The 18,253-nt window shown below is 44.8% G+C and overlaps 1 protein-coding gene across 1 annotated transcript in view; it reads left to right on the forward strand.

Moving 5' to 3' along the window:
- LOC311129131 (TBC1 domain family member 22B-like) overlaps window positions 1–18,253 on the forward strand; it is a 193,745-nt gene that overhangs the window by 101,857 nt on the left and 73,635 nt on the right. The window contains exon 11 of the mRNA XM_084161423.1: window positions 17,678–17,753. Coding sequence (XP_084017549.1) covers window positions 17,678–17,753 — 76 coding nt within the window. The remainder of the gene's footprint in view (window positions 1–17,677; window positions 17,754–18,253) is intronic.

Genomic DNA, 18,253 nt, shown 5'->3' on the forward strand with positions numbered 1-18,253 from the left:
ACAACATCAGAGCCGTGCGTGTGTGTGAGCCCATATGTGTGAGCGCACGAGTGTGTGTGTGTGTTTGGTCTTGATGTAAAAGGCCCCAGACACAGAGGTAGCTAGGCAGTGGAAGAAGGCAGGTAGGTGGCAAGGCTATAGCATCCTTACAGCCATTTAGCGGTGTGTTCAGAGCGGAGTGCTGCCGCTAGCCACACACCCGGCGTGGTTCCCAGGTGGTGCCCGCTGCCACCGTTTGGTCTCACTGTCTTTTAAACACTCGCTAGGGATGAAATGTTGTGTAATTACACCAGGGTGTGGAAGAGGATTTGATTTACTTCAACTAGTACTCTCTCTCGTTTTCTCTGTCACACTTTCTCTCTTTCTCACTCTCTCTTTTTCTCTCTGTCTTTTGTTCTCAGTCGCCCTTTCGCTCCCTCTCTCAAAATCAGATTGCTTTATTGGCATGAAATACAATTTGTAGATAGTGTCAAAGCATGGTACAGCATTTCAGTAAATACATTACAATGCAATGAGGATAATTTTATTTATTTAACCTTTATTTTAGCAAGGAGTCATACTGAGACGGTCTCTTTTACAGATGAGACCTGAATTACATAAATTACAGAAAATACACACATCAATATAAATACAAAATGCAAGCAGACAGAAAAGCACGGTCATAAAAAACAAACACATTAATCAGTAATAAGGTCCTCAATCAGCTTTCTGAATTGCCCTCGAGGCACCAAAACATCAAATTTAGGAACATTTTGAAGATTGTTCCTCAAAAAAGGTTCGAGAACTTAAAGCTGATTTACCAAACTCAGTAGAGATCAAAGGAATTTCCAGAGTTAACCATCCCTGAGACCTGGTGTGGTAACTCATATGTCTAAAGTGTCAGGCGGCAGGTAGCTTAGTGGTTAAGAGCGTTGTGCCAGTAACCGAAAGGTCGCTGGTTCTAATCCCCGAGCCGACTAGGTGAAAAATCTGTCGATGTGCCCTTGAGCAAGGCACTTAACCCTAATTGCTCCTGTAAGTCGCTCTGGATAAGAGCGTCTGCTAAATGACTAAAATGTAAATGTAACGTTTAGTAAAGATGTTAGGTATAGTGGGACTTTTTGTAAAAGGGCTTTATAAATTAAAACATAGCAATATATTAACCTACGTGACATCAAAGAGGGCCAACCAACTTTCTGGTAGAGAATGCAGTGATGAGTATTAAAATTGTTGCCCGTAATAAAGCGTAGTGCCCTATGATAAGCTGCATCTAACGGCTTTAATGAAGTGGCAGCTGCGTTCATATAGATGATGTCGCCATAGTCTAGGACCGATACGAACTTCGACTGAATAATCTGCTTTCTACTATTTAGCGAGAGGCAGAACCTATTTCTATAGAAGAAGCCCATTTTTATTCTCACATCCTTTTTTTATTTAATAATAACATTTTAAAAAAAATAGGGGGTATTTTTTTTTAGGGGGTATTCTCAGCTTCTTAACTAACTCATCAATATGCTTTTTTAAAATAATGAAATAGTTCATTTTAGTAGTAATAATAATTGTACATATAATCATTTATACAGGTACAACACTACTGCTGTTGTATTGTGTAATCTTTGGTCGATACATTTAATTAAATAAAAAAAAGATATTAAAATAAAAAATGGCTAATTAATAAACAACAAAGTGTTCATGGATGACGGTTACACTATGCATTACTTGTAAGTTATATACAATGTAAATATTATAGGGAATTAATGGTCATGGGATGTCCCTCAGGCTATGGCAATCATATACATACTGTATCTCTCGCTCTCGCTCTCTCTCTCTCTCGCTCTCGCGTTTTCTCTCGCTCGCTCTTGCGTTTTCTCTCGCTCTCTTTCTCTCGCTCTTTCTATCTCCTCACTCACCTCTCTCCTCTCATCGTCTTTCCTGTGCTCGTTGTATCTGTCATTCAGATGGCGGTCTCTCCTCTCCTTCACTCATCTCCACTCCTTCACTCATCTCCACTCCACTCCGGAGAGGCCCATTTGTATGCTGGTGACTCACCTCTCTTCAGAGGCAGCAGTACATTAGGATGAACTCCCAACCAGCCAACCTTTTGTGCTGTTTTGTCCCTAATTGCCGCAGTAATTTATGTGTACAAAGCTGATTCTCACAGGCACTTATGATTTTCTTCACAACTTCACAGTACCCAGTTATAACCCGGGGACATTCATAGTTCGCTTTGACACAGTGTTTAGAGGTGTGTGTATGTGGTACTGTGTCTGTGTGGGACTGTGTCTGTGTGAGAGAGACAGGGACTGTTTGTCTGCATGTGTGGGCGGGAGCAGAGCTGAACTGAGCCACTGCTTATTGCAGTAGAAAGGAATGCTTACTCTGAAGATTATCTGATGCCAGAGCAGTCTTAAATCTCCACATTCTATTTTCCATGGAATACATGAGATCGTGATGAACATATAATAATAGGCAATAAGCGGTAAACAACATTTTGTAGCACAGCAAATTGCTTTTTTTACCTAAATCTTTGGACATTCAAGGAAAATACAAAGGATAGCTAACAACCCTAAGACTGAGTCCCATATGGCACCTAGTCCCTACATAGTGTACTACCTTTGACCAAGAAGTGCACTATATAGGGAATAGTGTGCCATTTGCAATGCATCCTCAATGAGGCTAACAACATTAGATGTCGTTGCTCCTAGTTTTAGAAAGCAGACCGTTATTATTGGAATCTTGGTTTCCAAAAACTCACTATGGTAAAGTTCACAATAACATTCAGCTTTCAGACAGCTTTCTACCGCTTTCTGCCCTGAAGGCAGTACACCACAAAAACACTGCTTCATAAAATCACCAGGAAGGGTTCTTTGCTCGTGCAGGTGTGGGTGCGTGTGTGTTTTATATAGCAATGTACAATACTCAATGTGTATCACTTGGTATATTCTCTTTCATTTTGCACCAGCGTGCATCAGAATCAAGCATGAGACTAGCTAACTAACCCTATTTTCTGTTTAGCTGTTATTCTATTGGGCTCCCGCACCACTTGATGCAGTTTACATGTCACAGTGAGCTGTGTGGAAGCTAACATGCCTTACCTTAATTCTTGCTGTTTATGTTGAAAGCATTAGGTTTAGAGACAGATTGAGAGAGACTTTACAGGCTTTGATTCTACTCCCGAGAGGCTCTTCATATGGCACTCAATCAACGACACAACAAGACCACTCCTGACACACACACACACACACACACACACACAGTAGAGAGAGTCCCGTGAGGAGTGTACCAGACACACACACACACACTGGTACACACATGCACACACACACAGTTGGTGAACTCACACAGCTGTGGGTACACACACACACACACTCACAGACAGACAGAGAGAGAGAAGAGAAGTGGTGAGAGATCACCAGCTGTTGTGTTTTGATGATTGACATGTGAGCGGTGCAGCCTAAACCCCTGTGATTCGCCGAAGCGGGACACGGCACCACGCTGCTGTCTGCTTAACGCCGACCTCGGACCCCTGCGCCGGGCCCTGGGAGACCCCGTCTCTGATTAGCACGGCTAGGTGATCTGTAAACAGACGTATGGTGTCATAGAGAGGAGAGCAGCTCTCTCAGGGAGGGAAGGGGCCGCAAAGCTTGCTTGTGAAGCTGCTTATCAGAGTTGGAGTTTTTTAGTTGAAGGTGTTTATTTGACCAAAATACCAATAAAGGTGCTCTAGTCAAGTGCACTCACCTACAAACACTAGGATTTTCTCTTGGAATTGATCATGTAATTTGATTCAGTAGCAAGACAAAAGAACCGACATACATCCTTTAAAACCACCCCATAAAACACCCACACACAAAGAGGGTAATGGCTTTCCAGACCCCCCACTCCTATGCTATTTAACCCCTCCACTCCCCATCTCCTCTGTGGATATGGTAGTAGTGGGTATCAGAGAGAATAGGTTTACGGCTGGGACAGGATGGATCACAAACTAGCTTATTAAGGTGCTAGAGGTGTTCGGGCCCATAAAGGTTGTTTAGAAACCATTAGGGGCAAAACGACGTGCCCCTACCCCCCTCTGCCACACACACATAATTAGAGACAAGGTCACAGGAACCACACACACACACACACGCACACACACACACCCTCACTCCGGCGCTCCTGTAGGAACTGCTGCGGTCGACAGAATGTAGTAGAATTTACGCCGGGACAAAGGAGCCGAAGCACGCTTTATTAATTATCCTAAATAAATAGGTCCCTTATGGGGCCTTGTCGCTAAAACACCTTCAGTGATATTAATGAGGCACTTGTTTATTTTTTACGGGCTCTATAGCTAACTTAACAGAGAAGGAAATTGGAATCATTTACCTCAGAGCCCCTCGAGATTTATGGTATAAAACAATGTGAAAGCAACTGTGAGAGTATTATCAGATCTGGAATAGAAAAGGCTTTTCTTTCTGTATTATATTAATACATTCCTCTCACCTTGAGTTTAAATGGAGCTTAAATGATTTTCCAGCAACTAGGTTACTTGTCGTTACAATGGCCTTCTTTTTTTATTTAGCTTTTCTGTTGTGTTTTAAAACCTAGTATTGGCATCTAGTTTTACATGGTTGTGTAAAACTGGTTGCATTTTAAGTGCCATTTGTTCTGTTGTCTCAGTCTTTCAGAAATCTTCTCGTCTGTCTGGATTAGCTGTTTACAATTTTCCAGTAATCTGCTGCACTACTTAACTAGATGCAGACAGACAAACAAACATACAGAGATGTTAAACACTGGCTAGCTAGCCCACACACTAGGGTTGGGCTGAGGATTATTATTACAAAGCGAAAACAGGTTGTTAGAAATTTGTGCAAATGTATAAAATAAAAATGAAATACGTTATCTACATAAGTATTCAGACCCTTTGCTATGAGACTCGAAATTGAGCTCAGCTGCATCCTGTTTCCATTGATCATACTTGAGATGTTTCTACAACTTGATTGGAGTCCACCTGTGGTAAATTCAATTGATTGGACATGAATTGGAAAGGCACACACCTGTCTATATAAGGTCCCACAGTTGACAGTGCATGTCAGAGCAAAAAACAAGCCATGAGGGCGAAGGAATTGTCTGTAGAGCGCCAAGACAGGATTGTGTCGAGGCACAGATCTGGGGAAGGGAACAAATCCATTGAAGGTCCCCAAGAACTCAGTGGCCTCCATCATTCTTAAATGGAAGAAGTTTGGAACAACTGAGCAATCAGGGGAGAAGGCCCTTGGTCAGGGAGGTGACCAAGAACTCAATGATCACTCTGACAGAGCTCCAGAGTTCCTCTGTGGAGATGGGAGAACCTTCCAGAAGGACAACCATATCTGCAGCACTCCACCAATCAGGCCTTTATGTTAGAGTGGCCAGAAGGAAGCCATTCCTCAGTAAAAGGCACATGACAGCCTGCTTGGAGTTTGTCAAAAGGCACCTAAAGGACTCTCAGACCATTCTCTGGTCTGATGAAAGCAAGATTGAACTATTTGGCCGGAATGCCAAGCATCATTTCTGGAGGTAACCTGGCACCATCCCTAGAAGCAGGGTGGTGGCAGCATCATGCTGTGGGGATGTTTTTCAGTGTCAGGGACTGGGAGACTTGTCAGGATCGAGGGAAAAATGAAGAGAGCAAAGTACAGAGATCCTTGATGAAAACCTGCTCCAGAGCACTCAGGACCTCGGGCTGGGCGGAAGGTTTACCTTCCAACAGGAAGAGGGGGGTCGCAGTTGCTCTCGGGTCTTTGTACCCCCCCCCCCCCACCCCAACATTGTGAGACAAACATATTATTGGCCCCCCTCTTGACAGCGGAGAGACATGATTTTAGTTTTAATGAATTTTTTGCAATTCTACACATTTTGCCATTGGGTGTAGAGAAAAAGTTACAGTTTTAAAGGGTTTGCTGCAATTCTACACATTTTTGCCTTGGGGCAGAGAGAAGATTTACAGTAGCAATTTTATAATTAATTTCATATAATTCTACTAATTTGGCCTTGGGGTGGAGAGGAAAATGATCTGTTTTACAGCTAACTTCCTGCAATACTACACATTTTGCCATGGGGTGGAGATAAATGTTTGCAGTTTTTAATGTGATATCTGAGTGAGACTCACTAACAAAATCAATGGGGGCCCCCGGCCGGTAATTTGACCATGATAACAAGTTTAGATAGCTCGCCGCTAAACTACACTGAACAAAAATATAAATGTAACATGCAACATTTTCAAAGATTTTACTGAGTTAAAGTTCATATAAGGAAATCAGTCAATTGAAGTAAATTCATTAGGCCATAATCTAAGCATCTGTTATGTCAAAAATACCTTTAAAAAAAATAGTAGTGGCGTGGATCAGAAAACCAGTCATCATCTGGTGTGACCACCATATGCCTCATGCAGCGCGGCACATCTCCTTCGCATGTAGTTGATCAGGCTGTTGATTGTGGCCCGTGGAATGTTGTACCACTCCTCTTCAATGGCTTTACGAAGTTACAGGATATAGGTGGGAACTGGAACACACTGTCGTACACGTTGATCCAGAGCATCCCAAACATGCTCAATGGGTGACATGTCTGGTGAGTATGCAGGCCATGGATGAACTGGGACATTTTCACCTTCCAGGAATTGTGTACAGATCCATGTGACATGCATGCTAAAACATGAGGTTATGGTGACGGATGAATGGCGCGACAATAAGCCTCAGGATCTTGTCATGGTATCTCTTTGCATTCAAATTGCCGTAGATAAAATGCAATTGTGTTCGTTGTCCGTAGGTTATACCTGCCCATACCATAACTCCACCCACAACATGGAGCACTCTGTTCACAACGTTGACATTAGCAAACCGCTCGCCCACACGACTCCATACACGCTTTCTGCCATCTGCCCGGTACAGTTGAAACCAGTATTCATCTGTGAAGATCACACTTCTCCAGTGTGCCAGTGGCCATCGAAGGTGAGCATTTGCCCAATGAAGTTGGTTACGATGCCGAGCTGCAGTCACGTTAAGACCCTGGTGAGGACAACAAGCACGCAGATGAGCTTCCCTGAGATGGTTTCTGACAGTTTGTGCAGAAAATCTTTGTTTGTGCAAACCCATAGTTTCATCAGCTGTCCGGGTGGCTGGTCTCAGACGATCCCGCAGGTGAAGAAACAGGATGTGGAGGTCCTTGGCTGGTGTGGTTACACATTGGAGGCGGCTTATGGTAGAGAAATTAACATTCAATTCTCTGGCAACAGCTCTGGTGGACATTCCTGCAGTCAGCATGCCAACCTCACGCTCCCTCAAAACTTGAGACATCTGTGGCATTGTGTTGTGTGACAAAACTGCACATTTTAGTGTCCTTTTTTATTGTCCCCAGTACAAGGTGCACCTGTGTAATGACCATGCTGTTTAATCAGCTTCTTGATATGCTGCACTTGTCAGGTGGATGGATTATCTTGGCAAAGGATAAATGCTCACTAACAGGGAGAAGCTTTTTGTGCGTATGGCACATTTCTGGGATCTTTTATATCAGCTCAGAAAACATGGGATGTTTATTTTTGTTCAGTATAACTTGGCAATCTAAAATATGTTTGCTGACATGAGCTAATTGACTGACTACAGTGACTGACATAACAAGAGAAAGACTGCTGACGCGCAACAACATTTTGAAATTGCACCTTGTGTATTCTACTATTCTAACTCGCAACAGTAAGTTGAGACCCCGACTGGGGGGAATTTATCCGATGGCCTTCAAAAGGGGGGCTGCGGACCACCAGTTGCCCATCCCTGACATAGCTAGAGCTCTGGATTAAGAGCAAGGTTTGTGTAATGTCTGTCTCACTAGCAACTGGAGAGACCACACACACACACACACACACACACACACACACACACACACACACACACACTTGACTATCTGCTGGTTTAGCTGTGAGCTAAAGGGTCCCTGCTGTGGGAGGCTGGTGCAGCCTGCTGGTGTAGCCAGTGTTGAGGCGATGTAGTGAGCGGTGCAGTGGGTTGCTATCCTGGAACTACTGCTCAGGGATGTTTAAACAGGACCCTGACTCATAGCTTTTGCCCGGTTCAGCTTGCTCCTGTGTGTGTGGGGGTGGCTGTAGTTGGAGCCCAGGGCTGGGTGATGCCAGTCTCTGTTTGCGGGAATATCTCACCCTAGCACACCCCTGCCAATTAGATTCAACTGTGCCCAGGAGGGAGGCGGGGGAGATATGGAGAGGGGGAGGGAGGAGAAGAGGAGAGCCAGAGGGAGAGAGGGAAGAGAATGAGAGTAGAGGAGAGGGAGAGCCAGGGGTTAGGCAGGGAGAGCAAGGCTCCAGACATACATTTTCAGTTGGTGGCACCAGTCCATAATTTGGTCACTCCCATTTTTCTTCGCAGGTCACACAATTGAACAAAATTGTGTCATCTCATAATGTCATTCAGTGCTTTATTAAAAAGTGTAATAGACTACTGAGATGGTATTCAAGAATACACTTGTTTGGTTACATTTACATTTTAGTCATTTAGCAGACGCTCTTATCCAGAGCGACTTACAGTTAGTGAGTGCATACATTTTTCATACTGGCCCCCCCGTGGGAATCGAACCCACAACCCTGGCGTCGCAAGTGCCATGCTCTACCAACTGAGCTTCACGGGACATGTTGTGATTCAAAATATTCTAATGTGCAACCTAATCCAGTGATTGTCATGCATTTTGGGTAGACAATTAGGCTGCTGTTGTTATATTTTACTGTTAAAATAACTCTAAATATACTGTAATACCCACTAGTAGCCATGTGATAGTTAATGTAATCTCCAAAAACCATTGCAGTTGTAGCCTTAAGACCAATGAGGCCTATGCAATCACAATGGCCAATGCGCATTTCTCCCACTCTGTATCTCAAAGCCATATCAAATGTCTTGGTTGTAAAATAGTTACTATTGTGCTCAAAATGGAGAGTTGATTAAAAAAAAAAAGTACACAAAGCTGAGAACCTCCTTAACTGTGACAACAGGATCACTGTGTTTTCCCCGCTATTGGATTTTTAAATGTTATACAATCAGAACCACTTTTTTTCTCCCAGAGCATTTTTCCCGAGAAAGGAGAGCGAGTGGCTTGCTCAACACATGCAGACACTTTCATTACAAGAATTATGAGGATAATTTACTTTTCTGTTTGACCAAATCATGGTTTTAGCCTCCTAAAAATAGGAGGTGACCATGTAAAAATGTGCAGGTCGACCAATTCAAAATGTTACTTGCACAGCCAAGTCAAAGGGTCGCAAAATGTGACTAAATGGTCACAGTCTGGAGCCCTGGAGAGAGGGAGGAGAATGAGACAATAGGGATGTAAGGAGAAACATTGGGAGGGAGACTCATGCAGAGGGAGGGAAGGGGAGGGAGGCAGGCAGGCAGGGGGGAGACATCGAGAGGGAGGCATGAAAGACTGGGAGAATGGAATGAGACGGGGAGGGAGGGATAGGGAGGAAGGGGGAAGAGGGAGTTTTTCTGGCTGACTGCGACTCTCTCCCCTACCTTTTATTGACAGCTGGATGCCTCTTTTTCAGCTCCGCTAGCTACTCACTCACACAGCTCATAGAGAGACCTGTCACTCATATTCTCCTTGTTTCTGACACACACACACACAGCCAACACTCAAGCTCTCTCTATATTCAGTCCTTTCGCTGACACATCCAACACATTCTCAAACTATAAGACCCCATTCACATGCACATTTAAGTACCTTGAAGACCCCGTTAAAATATGTCAGAGCACTCACAATCAATGAGTCCAAGAATTAGAGAGGCAGGGGAATGTAGGGGGAGAAGAGGAGAGGACAGGTTCTCAGTGTGAGTGAGATCTTTTTCAGATAAGCCCATGATTGCTGATTGTTCCCACACAGTGAGCAGCGAGGTTATCCCTGAACACACACACACACACACACACAGCCATCCGCCAGTCAGCAGAGGGATAGATAGATGGAGAGAAGGTTGATGGAGGTGCGTCAATATGGCTTTGTCCTCCTCAACACGCCTCCTGTGTGTTTGTAGGGGTGTGTGTATACAGCCTGGTGTTCAGCAGGTCTATTGTGACTCAGGGTTATCTGTAGCTGTCATCTCTAACAGACGCCTCCAGCGACAGACATACAGACAGGCACACTTTCTCTGTTGTCCTCTGTTGTTGTTCACTTTGTTGATGGGTGCCGACACACACATTAAATCGCCTCAGTCTCCAAAGAAGCCACTAACAGAATAGAAAGGGGAAGAAATGGCAACCCTGAAAACATCATTTGGCCCTACATCGATCGTGAGATTCTTGTCATTCCTGGGATGAAAAGGGGAATAGTTGTCATTGTTGGTGAGGACAGAGACAGACAGTGACCCGATGGTTTCTTGTTGAGAATAACAGAACAGCGATAAAATAAAAGAAGAAAGAAGACCAGAGTGTAGAATGTGGAGATTTCCTGCCATTGCCTCAGAGGATCAAAGCTACAGTCAAGTACTTTATCACAGACTGTCTAGAGCTGTGGCTTTGTGGAGAGATGGGGAGCGAGAAAGGGAGGAAGAGGAAGGGAGGGATAGAGAGATGGCGATAGAGAGAGATGGTGATAGAGAGAGAGGGCAATACAAAGAGCGAGGGAGAGTGTGCGATAGAGAGAGAGAGGGCAATAGAGAAAGTGAGAGAGGGAGGGAGGGGAAGAAGCAGAGATGAGGGACAGCATCACACAGTGTTCATACTGACCTCTGACTGAGCTGGACTGTCTAGATCACAGGGTATCATCTGCGGGTTATGGGTCAGGTTAAGTGTACCATAACCCTTACACTTGCACTGTGGCCTCACTCCCTACTTCCCTAGTGCTCTGCAGTAGGCCAGGTGTTAAGCATGCTTAGCCTCAGCGTTGGGTAGGTTACTTTCTAAATGTAATCCGTTACTAAGTTACCTGTCCACAATTGTAATCAATAAGGTCACTTTTGGATTACCCAAACTCAGTAACGTAATCGGATTACTTCCAGTTACTTTTAGATTACATTCTCCTTAAGAGGCATTAGAAGAAGACTAGTCCATTAGGCCTATGTATGACTCCCTGCATGAAGCATGGAGCAGCGCTTAGAGTGGACCAGAGAGAGAGGTACAGTAGCTACTTCATTAAAGCAGGGGATCTTAAAGCTGATGTAATTATTGGTGGCTGCGGGCTCTGGGCTAGTCTTAATGAATGCTTCAAACTGGCCTACTGCTCACTCTCTTAACAGGTAATTGCATTTAGGCACAGAGAAAGGGGGGGGGGTGAAGGGCACGGAGGGAGCAGGGATAGTGGAAGGCAGCAGTAACCTGGGAGACCAGCTGTGCCTGGGCAGCATATTATGGTCTGTTGACCTGAGGACATGGCTAATGCACGTGTGCAGATGGAGCCAGAAAGTCTCAATCCCTACTCTCTCTAATACATCAGACCTTAGACCATCAAACTAGATATGATCTCACTGTAGTGAACTAAGGGGATTCAGAACACTCACTGTTAATGTGGTTAGGTTAGGGAGATTACTGTCTAGTCTGGTCTGGCCCTGTAGCTCTGCTATAGGAGAATGGACTGACTCCTGCTGAATGGAGTTAGATGAGGAGTAGAGGTAACACTGGGGAGCAAGGGAGGGCGCGGTTAAGGAAGAAACAAAGGATGGAAGAAATGATAGAAGTACATATACAGTGGGGAAAAAAAGTATTTAGTCAGCCACCAATTGTGCAAGTTCTCCCACTTAAAAAGATGAGAGAGGCCTGTAATTTTCATCATAGGTACACGTCAACTATGACAGACAAAATGAGGGGGAAAAAAATCCTGAAAATCACATTGTAGGATTTTTAATGAATTTATTTGCAAATTATGGTAGAAAATAAGTATTTAGTCAATAACAAAAGTTTCTCAATACTTTGTTATATACCCTTTGTTGGCAATGACACAGGTCAAACGTTTTCTGTAAGTCTTCACAAGGTTTTCTGGTATTTTGGCCCATTCCTCCTTGCAGATCTCCTCTAGAGCAGTGATGTTTTGGGGCTGTCGCTGGGCAACACAGACTTTCAACTCCCTCCAAAGATTTTCTATGGGGTTGAGATCTGGAGACTGGCTAGGCCACTCCAGGACCTTGAAATGCTTCTTACGAAGCCACTCCTTCGTTGCCCGGGCGGTGTGTTTGGGATCATTGTCATGCTGAAAGACCCAGCCACGTTTCATCTTCAATGCCCTTGCTGATGGAAGGAGGGTTTCACTCAAAATCTCACGATACATGGCCCCATTCATTCTTTCCTTTACACGGATCAGTCGTCCTGGTCCCTTTGCAGAAAAACAGCCCCAAAGCATGATGTTTCCACCCCCATGCTTCACAGTAGGTATGGTGTTCTTTGGATGCAACTCAGCATTCTTTGTCCTCCAAACACGACGAGTTGAGTTTTTACCAAAAAGTTATATTTTGGTTTCATATGACATTCTCCCAATCCTCTCCTGGATCATCCAAATGCACTCTAGCAAACTTCAGACGGGCCTGGACATGTACTGGCTTAAGCAGGGGGACACGTCTGGCACTGCAGGATTTGAGTCCCTGGCGGCGTAGTGTGTTACTGATGGTAGGCTTTGTTACTTTGGTCCCAGCTCTCTGCAGGTCATTCACTAGGTCCCCCCGTGTGGTTCTGGGATTTTTGCTCACCGTTCTTGTGATCATTTTGACCCCACGGGGTGAGATCTTGCGTGGAGCCCCAGATCGAGGGAGATTATCAGTGGTCTTGTATGTCTTCCATTTCCAAATAATTGCTCCCACAGTTGATTTCTTCAAACCAAGCTGCTTACCTATTGCAGATTCAGTCTTCCCAGCCTGGTGCAGGTCTACAATTTTGTTGCTGGTGTCCTTTGACAGCTCTTTGGTCTTGGCCATAGTGGAGTTTGGAGTGTGACTGTTTGAGGTTGTGGACAGGTGTCTTTTATACTGATAACAAGTTCAAACAGGTGCCATTAATACAGGTAACGAGTGGAGGACAGAGGAGCCTCTTAAAGAAGAAGTTACAGGTCTGTGAGAGCCAGAAATCTTGCTTGTTTGTAGGTGACCAAATACTTATTTTCCACCATAATTTGCAAATAAATTCATTACAAATCCTACAATGTGATTTTCTGGATTTTTTTTTTTTCTCATCTTTTTAAGTGGGAGAACTTGCACAATTGGTGGCTGACTAAATACTTTTTTTCCCCACTGTATAAGCAAGCAGGAAGGGAGGGCTCTGGAGGTCTAAATGGCCCTCTGTTACACTCATGTCTAAATACAGCAACGGAGTCTGGCCTGAGAAATGAGCAGCATACAGCGAATTCAGATTCCACTCTTAGACCCGGTACTGCTGTGTCAGCCATTGAAATATAAGTTCTATGTGTCATCCTACGTGAAATCCTTGTCATTGTGTATTCTACATAGTGTATTATTTTCTTGAAGTAGCTTCTTATAGCTGGGCTGTACAGTAGCACAGGGAGGTCACAGTGAAGGGAGGGGTGATGGTAGGCCAAGGTTTCTCTCTGTCTCTCTCGCTCTCTCTTTATCTCTGTCTCCCCACCCTCTATCTTTCTCCCTCTCTCCATCTCTCTCCCCCACTGTCAGTAGTGTGTTGTATCCAGAGCCACTCCTGTATTCATGGCCACAACAGTCAGGCCCCAGAACGCTCACTGCAGGATGCACAGCTAGCTGAGCCTGAAGGTCGGTTAATGTCTCTCGCTCTCTGTCTCGCTCCCTCTTTCTCTCGCTCCCTCTGTCTCTCGCTCCCTCTGTCTCTCGCTCCCTCTGTCTCTCGCTCTCTGTTTCTCGCTCGCTCTCCATCTCGCCTTGTCCTTGCATCTCTCTCTACAAGTGCAACACATCAGCAGCATAGCCACACTCCCGCCATAGTACTTCCCATGGTTCAGAATGCAGGCACGCATGCACACACACAGGCAGGCACACACACAGACAGACGCACACACACACATACACACACTTGTAGTAACTTAAACTTACAGAGACTCAGCCTATGATTTAATCATTTAGAGTTTCGTAAATTGGGGAAAATGCCACCGACAGAGAGGGCTGCCTTGCTTCTAGCTCTTAGGAAACTTTGCAGTATTTTGTTTTTTTTAATGTATTATTTCTTACATTATTAGCCCAGAAAATTGTTTGTGTTATTACATACAGCCGGGAAGAACTATTGGCTATCAGAGCGGCGGTAACTCACCAGCACTACCAGCATTACGACCAGGAATATGACTTTCCCAAGCGGATCCGTTGTTCGCACTCCTCAGGGCAATTGAACTGATTCCAGAGGCCAACCCAAAACAACGCCGGAGGAGAGGTACTTGGAGCGGCCTTCTAGTCCGACTTAGGAGGCGTGCACACCACCCACCGCTTCTGAGTATATTACTCGCTAATGTACAGTCTCTGCATAATAAAGTTGACGAGCTCAGGGCGAGGGTTTCTTTCCAGGGGATGGTAACATACTCTGTTTCACGGAAACATGTCTCTCTCAGGATATACTGTCCGAGTCGGTCCAGCCAGTTGGGTGCTCAGTTCATCGCGCAGACAGGAATAAATATCTCTTCGGGAAGCAGAAGGGCGGAGGTGTATGTTTTATGATTAACGACATAGTGTAATTGTGATAACATACAGGAACTCAAGTCCTTTGGTTCACCCGACCTAGAATACCTCACAATCAAATGCCGACCGTGTATATCTCCCCTCAAGCCGATACCACGACGGCCCTCAAAGAACTTCACTGGAGTTTATGCAAACTGGAAACCACATATCCTGAGGCTGCATTTATTGTAGCTGGGGATTTTAACAAAGGTTGCTGAAGTTCTATCAACACATCGACTGCAGTGCTCGCGCTGCTAAAACACTCGACCACTGCTACTCCAAATACCGGGATGCATACAAGGCCCTCCCCCGCCCACCTTTCGGAAAATCTGACCACAACTCCATTTTGCTCCTCCCTTCCTATAGGCAGAAACTCAAACAGGAAGTACCTGTGCAAAGGACTATTCAACGCTGGTCTGACATGTACCCAAGAAAGCAAAGGTAACTGAACTAAATGACTATCGCCCCGTAGCACTCACTTCTGTCATCATTAAGTGCTTTGAGAGACTAGTCAAGGATCATATCACCTCTACCTTACCTGCCACCCTAGACCCACTTCAATTTACTTACCGCCCCAATAGATCCACAGATGATGCAATTGCCATCACACTGCACACTGCCCTATCCCATCTGGACAAGAGGAATACCTATGTAAGAATGCTGTTCATTGACTATAGCTCAGCATTCAACACCATAGTACCCTCCAAGCTCATCATTAAGCTCGAGGCCCTGGGTCTGAACTGCACCCTGTGCAACTGGGTCCTGGACTTCCTGACGGGCCGCCCCCAGGTGGTGAAGTTAGGAAACAACACCTCCACTTCGCTGATCCTCAACACTGGGGCCCCACAAGGGTGCGTGCTCAGTCCCTTCCTGTACTCCCTGTTCACCCATGACTGCGTGGCCAAGCACGCCTCCAACTCAATCATCAAGTTTGCAGACGACACAACAGTAGTAGGCTTGATTGCCAACAATGACGAGACAGCCTACAGGGAGGAGGTGAGGGCTCTGGTAGTGTGGTGCCAGGAAAATAACATCTCACTCAATGTCAACAAAACAAAGGAGATGATCGTTGACTTCAGGAAACAGCAGCGGGAGCACCCCCGTATCCACATCGACGGGACTGCAGTGGAGAAGGTAGAAATCTTCATGTTCCTCTGCGTACACATCACTGACAAACTGAAATGGTCCACCCACACAGACAGTGTGGTGAAGGCGCAACAGTGCCTCTTCAACCTCAGGAGGCTGAAGAAATGTGGCATGGCACCTAAAACCACAAACTTTTACATTAGAGGGTGATTTGGTCTGCCCAACGCATCTCCGGGGGCAAACTACCAGCCCTCCAGGACACCTACAGCACCTGATGTCACAGGAAGGCCAAAAAGATAATCAAGGACAACAACCACCCGAGCCACTGCCTGTTCACCCCGCTATCATCCAGAAGGCGAGGTCAGTACAGGTGCATCAAAGCTGGGACCGAGAGAATGAAAAACAGCTTTTATCTCAAGGCCATCAGACTGTTAAATAGCCATCACTAGCACATTAGAGGCTGCTGCCTATATACATATATTAGAAATCACTGGCCACTTTAATAAATGGAACACTAGTCACTTTAATAATGTTAACATATCTTGCATTACTCATATATACTGTATTCTATACTATTCTACTGTATCTTAGTCTATGCCGCTCTGACATTGCTCGTCCATATATTTATTTATATATTCTTCATTCCATTGCTTTACTTAGATGTGTGTATTTTGGGTATATGTTGTGAAATTGTTAGATATTACTTGTTAGATATTACTGCACTGTCAGAGCTAGAAACACAAGCATTTCGCTTCACCCGCAATAACATCTGCTAAACACGTGTATGTGACCAATAAAAGTTGATTTGATTTTAAATGCAGGGTAGATCCAAGGCCTGCTGTGAGGCTGTTGCTTTTCGTCCATGAAGCCCTTAATCAAATAAGAAACGATTTGATTACTTAAATGTACTTTAGGATAAAAACTGGGCTTGTCTGTACATGTCAAATGAACATGATGTGCTCCACTATGTAAAGTCCACTTCCAATGACAGATTGTACATTAGGACTTTTCCATTTCCAATTCCTGTTTGCCTATGTTATTAGCACACCCATAAGCACTCTCTAAATGGAGCTTGTTTAATAAAGCTGATCTTACATGTCCCCAGTAGATGGATACCCTCTTCACCATGCTATAAGGAGACATCATTAGCTCTTCAAAAGGTATAATCTATTCATACTGTGGCTAAAGGCGACATCAATGGATGCGTAATGGTCTTAGCTCTTCAAAGAACTGTCATCTATTCATACTGTGGCTAAAGTTAACATCATTGCATGTATAATGGTCTCAGTACTTTTAATAGGAACTGAACCAAAAAACGACTTCTCTGGTTGAAAAGCAGCCTATGTGGCATCGGTAGTAGTCATAAACATATATTCTGTTCCCAAAACAGTCAAATGTAGTAATGAGGAGGAGGAAAACGGATGCAAAATCAGTGAGTTCAGCCCCCCTTTAAGCCCTGCTGTCTGATATTTGCATTTAGACTGTAAATGTTGCATTTAATCTCCTGTCAGCATGTGTTTAGTGGTTGAGAGGAGAGCTCACCTCTCCTTCTCCTGTTCTCACTCTCTCTGTCTCTGTGTGTGTGTGTGTGTGTGTGTGTGTTTGTGTGTGTGTGTGTGTGTGTGTGTGACCTCCCTTTCCCTTCAAAATGGCCACAGGGTGATCACAAGCTGTGGTAGCTAGCTGCTCACCCTTGAATGAGACTATGATGTGTATGCTCTGTGTGTTAGTGTCCCTCAGGTAGTATACACAGTTGTTTGTTCATTTGTCATCATTACTATTCCTCACACAAATCCTCTTTTTCTTTACTGAAGTACATGAGTGTTTGAAGCAACAGTTTGGTACAACAGTCTTGTCTCTGTTTTTAAATCAAATCGATAATAGTGCTGCCATCACCCCTAGTAAGTCAGGCCTCACCAATAAATATCTCTCTCTCTCGCTCTCGCTCTCTTTCTCTTTCTTTCTTTTCTGTCCATCTCTCCAATCAAGGACAACTACACATTTGCCCAGCCGGGGATCCAAAGGAAAGTCAAGGCTCTGGAGGAGTTGGTCAGCAGGATCGATGGTGAGTGCTCCCTCTCTCCTCTCTATCCTTGCTCTCTCTCTCCTCTTCTCCTCTCTCTCTCTCTCTCTCTCTTCTTCTCCTCTCTCCCTTTCTCTCTCTTCCTCTCAGCTCTCCTGTCCTCTCTCTCTCTCTCTCTCTCTCCCCTCTCCTTTCCTGTGTTCCTTTCCCTCTTCCCCTCCATCTTTCTCACCCCTCCCTCCCCTTGTGCTCTCGCTCTTTCTATCTCCCTCTTTCGATCTGTACAGTTTCCGGAATGGAAATCCTGTCTCTGAGCACACCCCTACGTCCTATCTCTCTCTCTCTTTGTCTGTCCATCTGTCTGTCTGACCATATCTCTCTTCCTGTCTGTCAGAATGACAATTAGTCTATCCATCTGTCAGAGTAATCGCACGCACACACAAACACACAAACACACAAACACACACACACACACACCCTGACTGCTGTGTGTCATCCCCAATCAGCGGCGGGTCAGTATGGCCTTTAACAGAGCGGTGGCT

This window comes from Coregonus lavaretus (assembly GCF_964263955.1).
Source record: "Coregonus lavaretus genome assembly, chromosome: 5".
NCBI lineage: Eukaryota > Metazoa > Chordata > Actinopteri > Salmoniformes > Salmonidae > Coregonus > Coregonus lavaretus.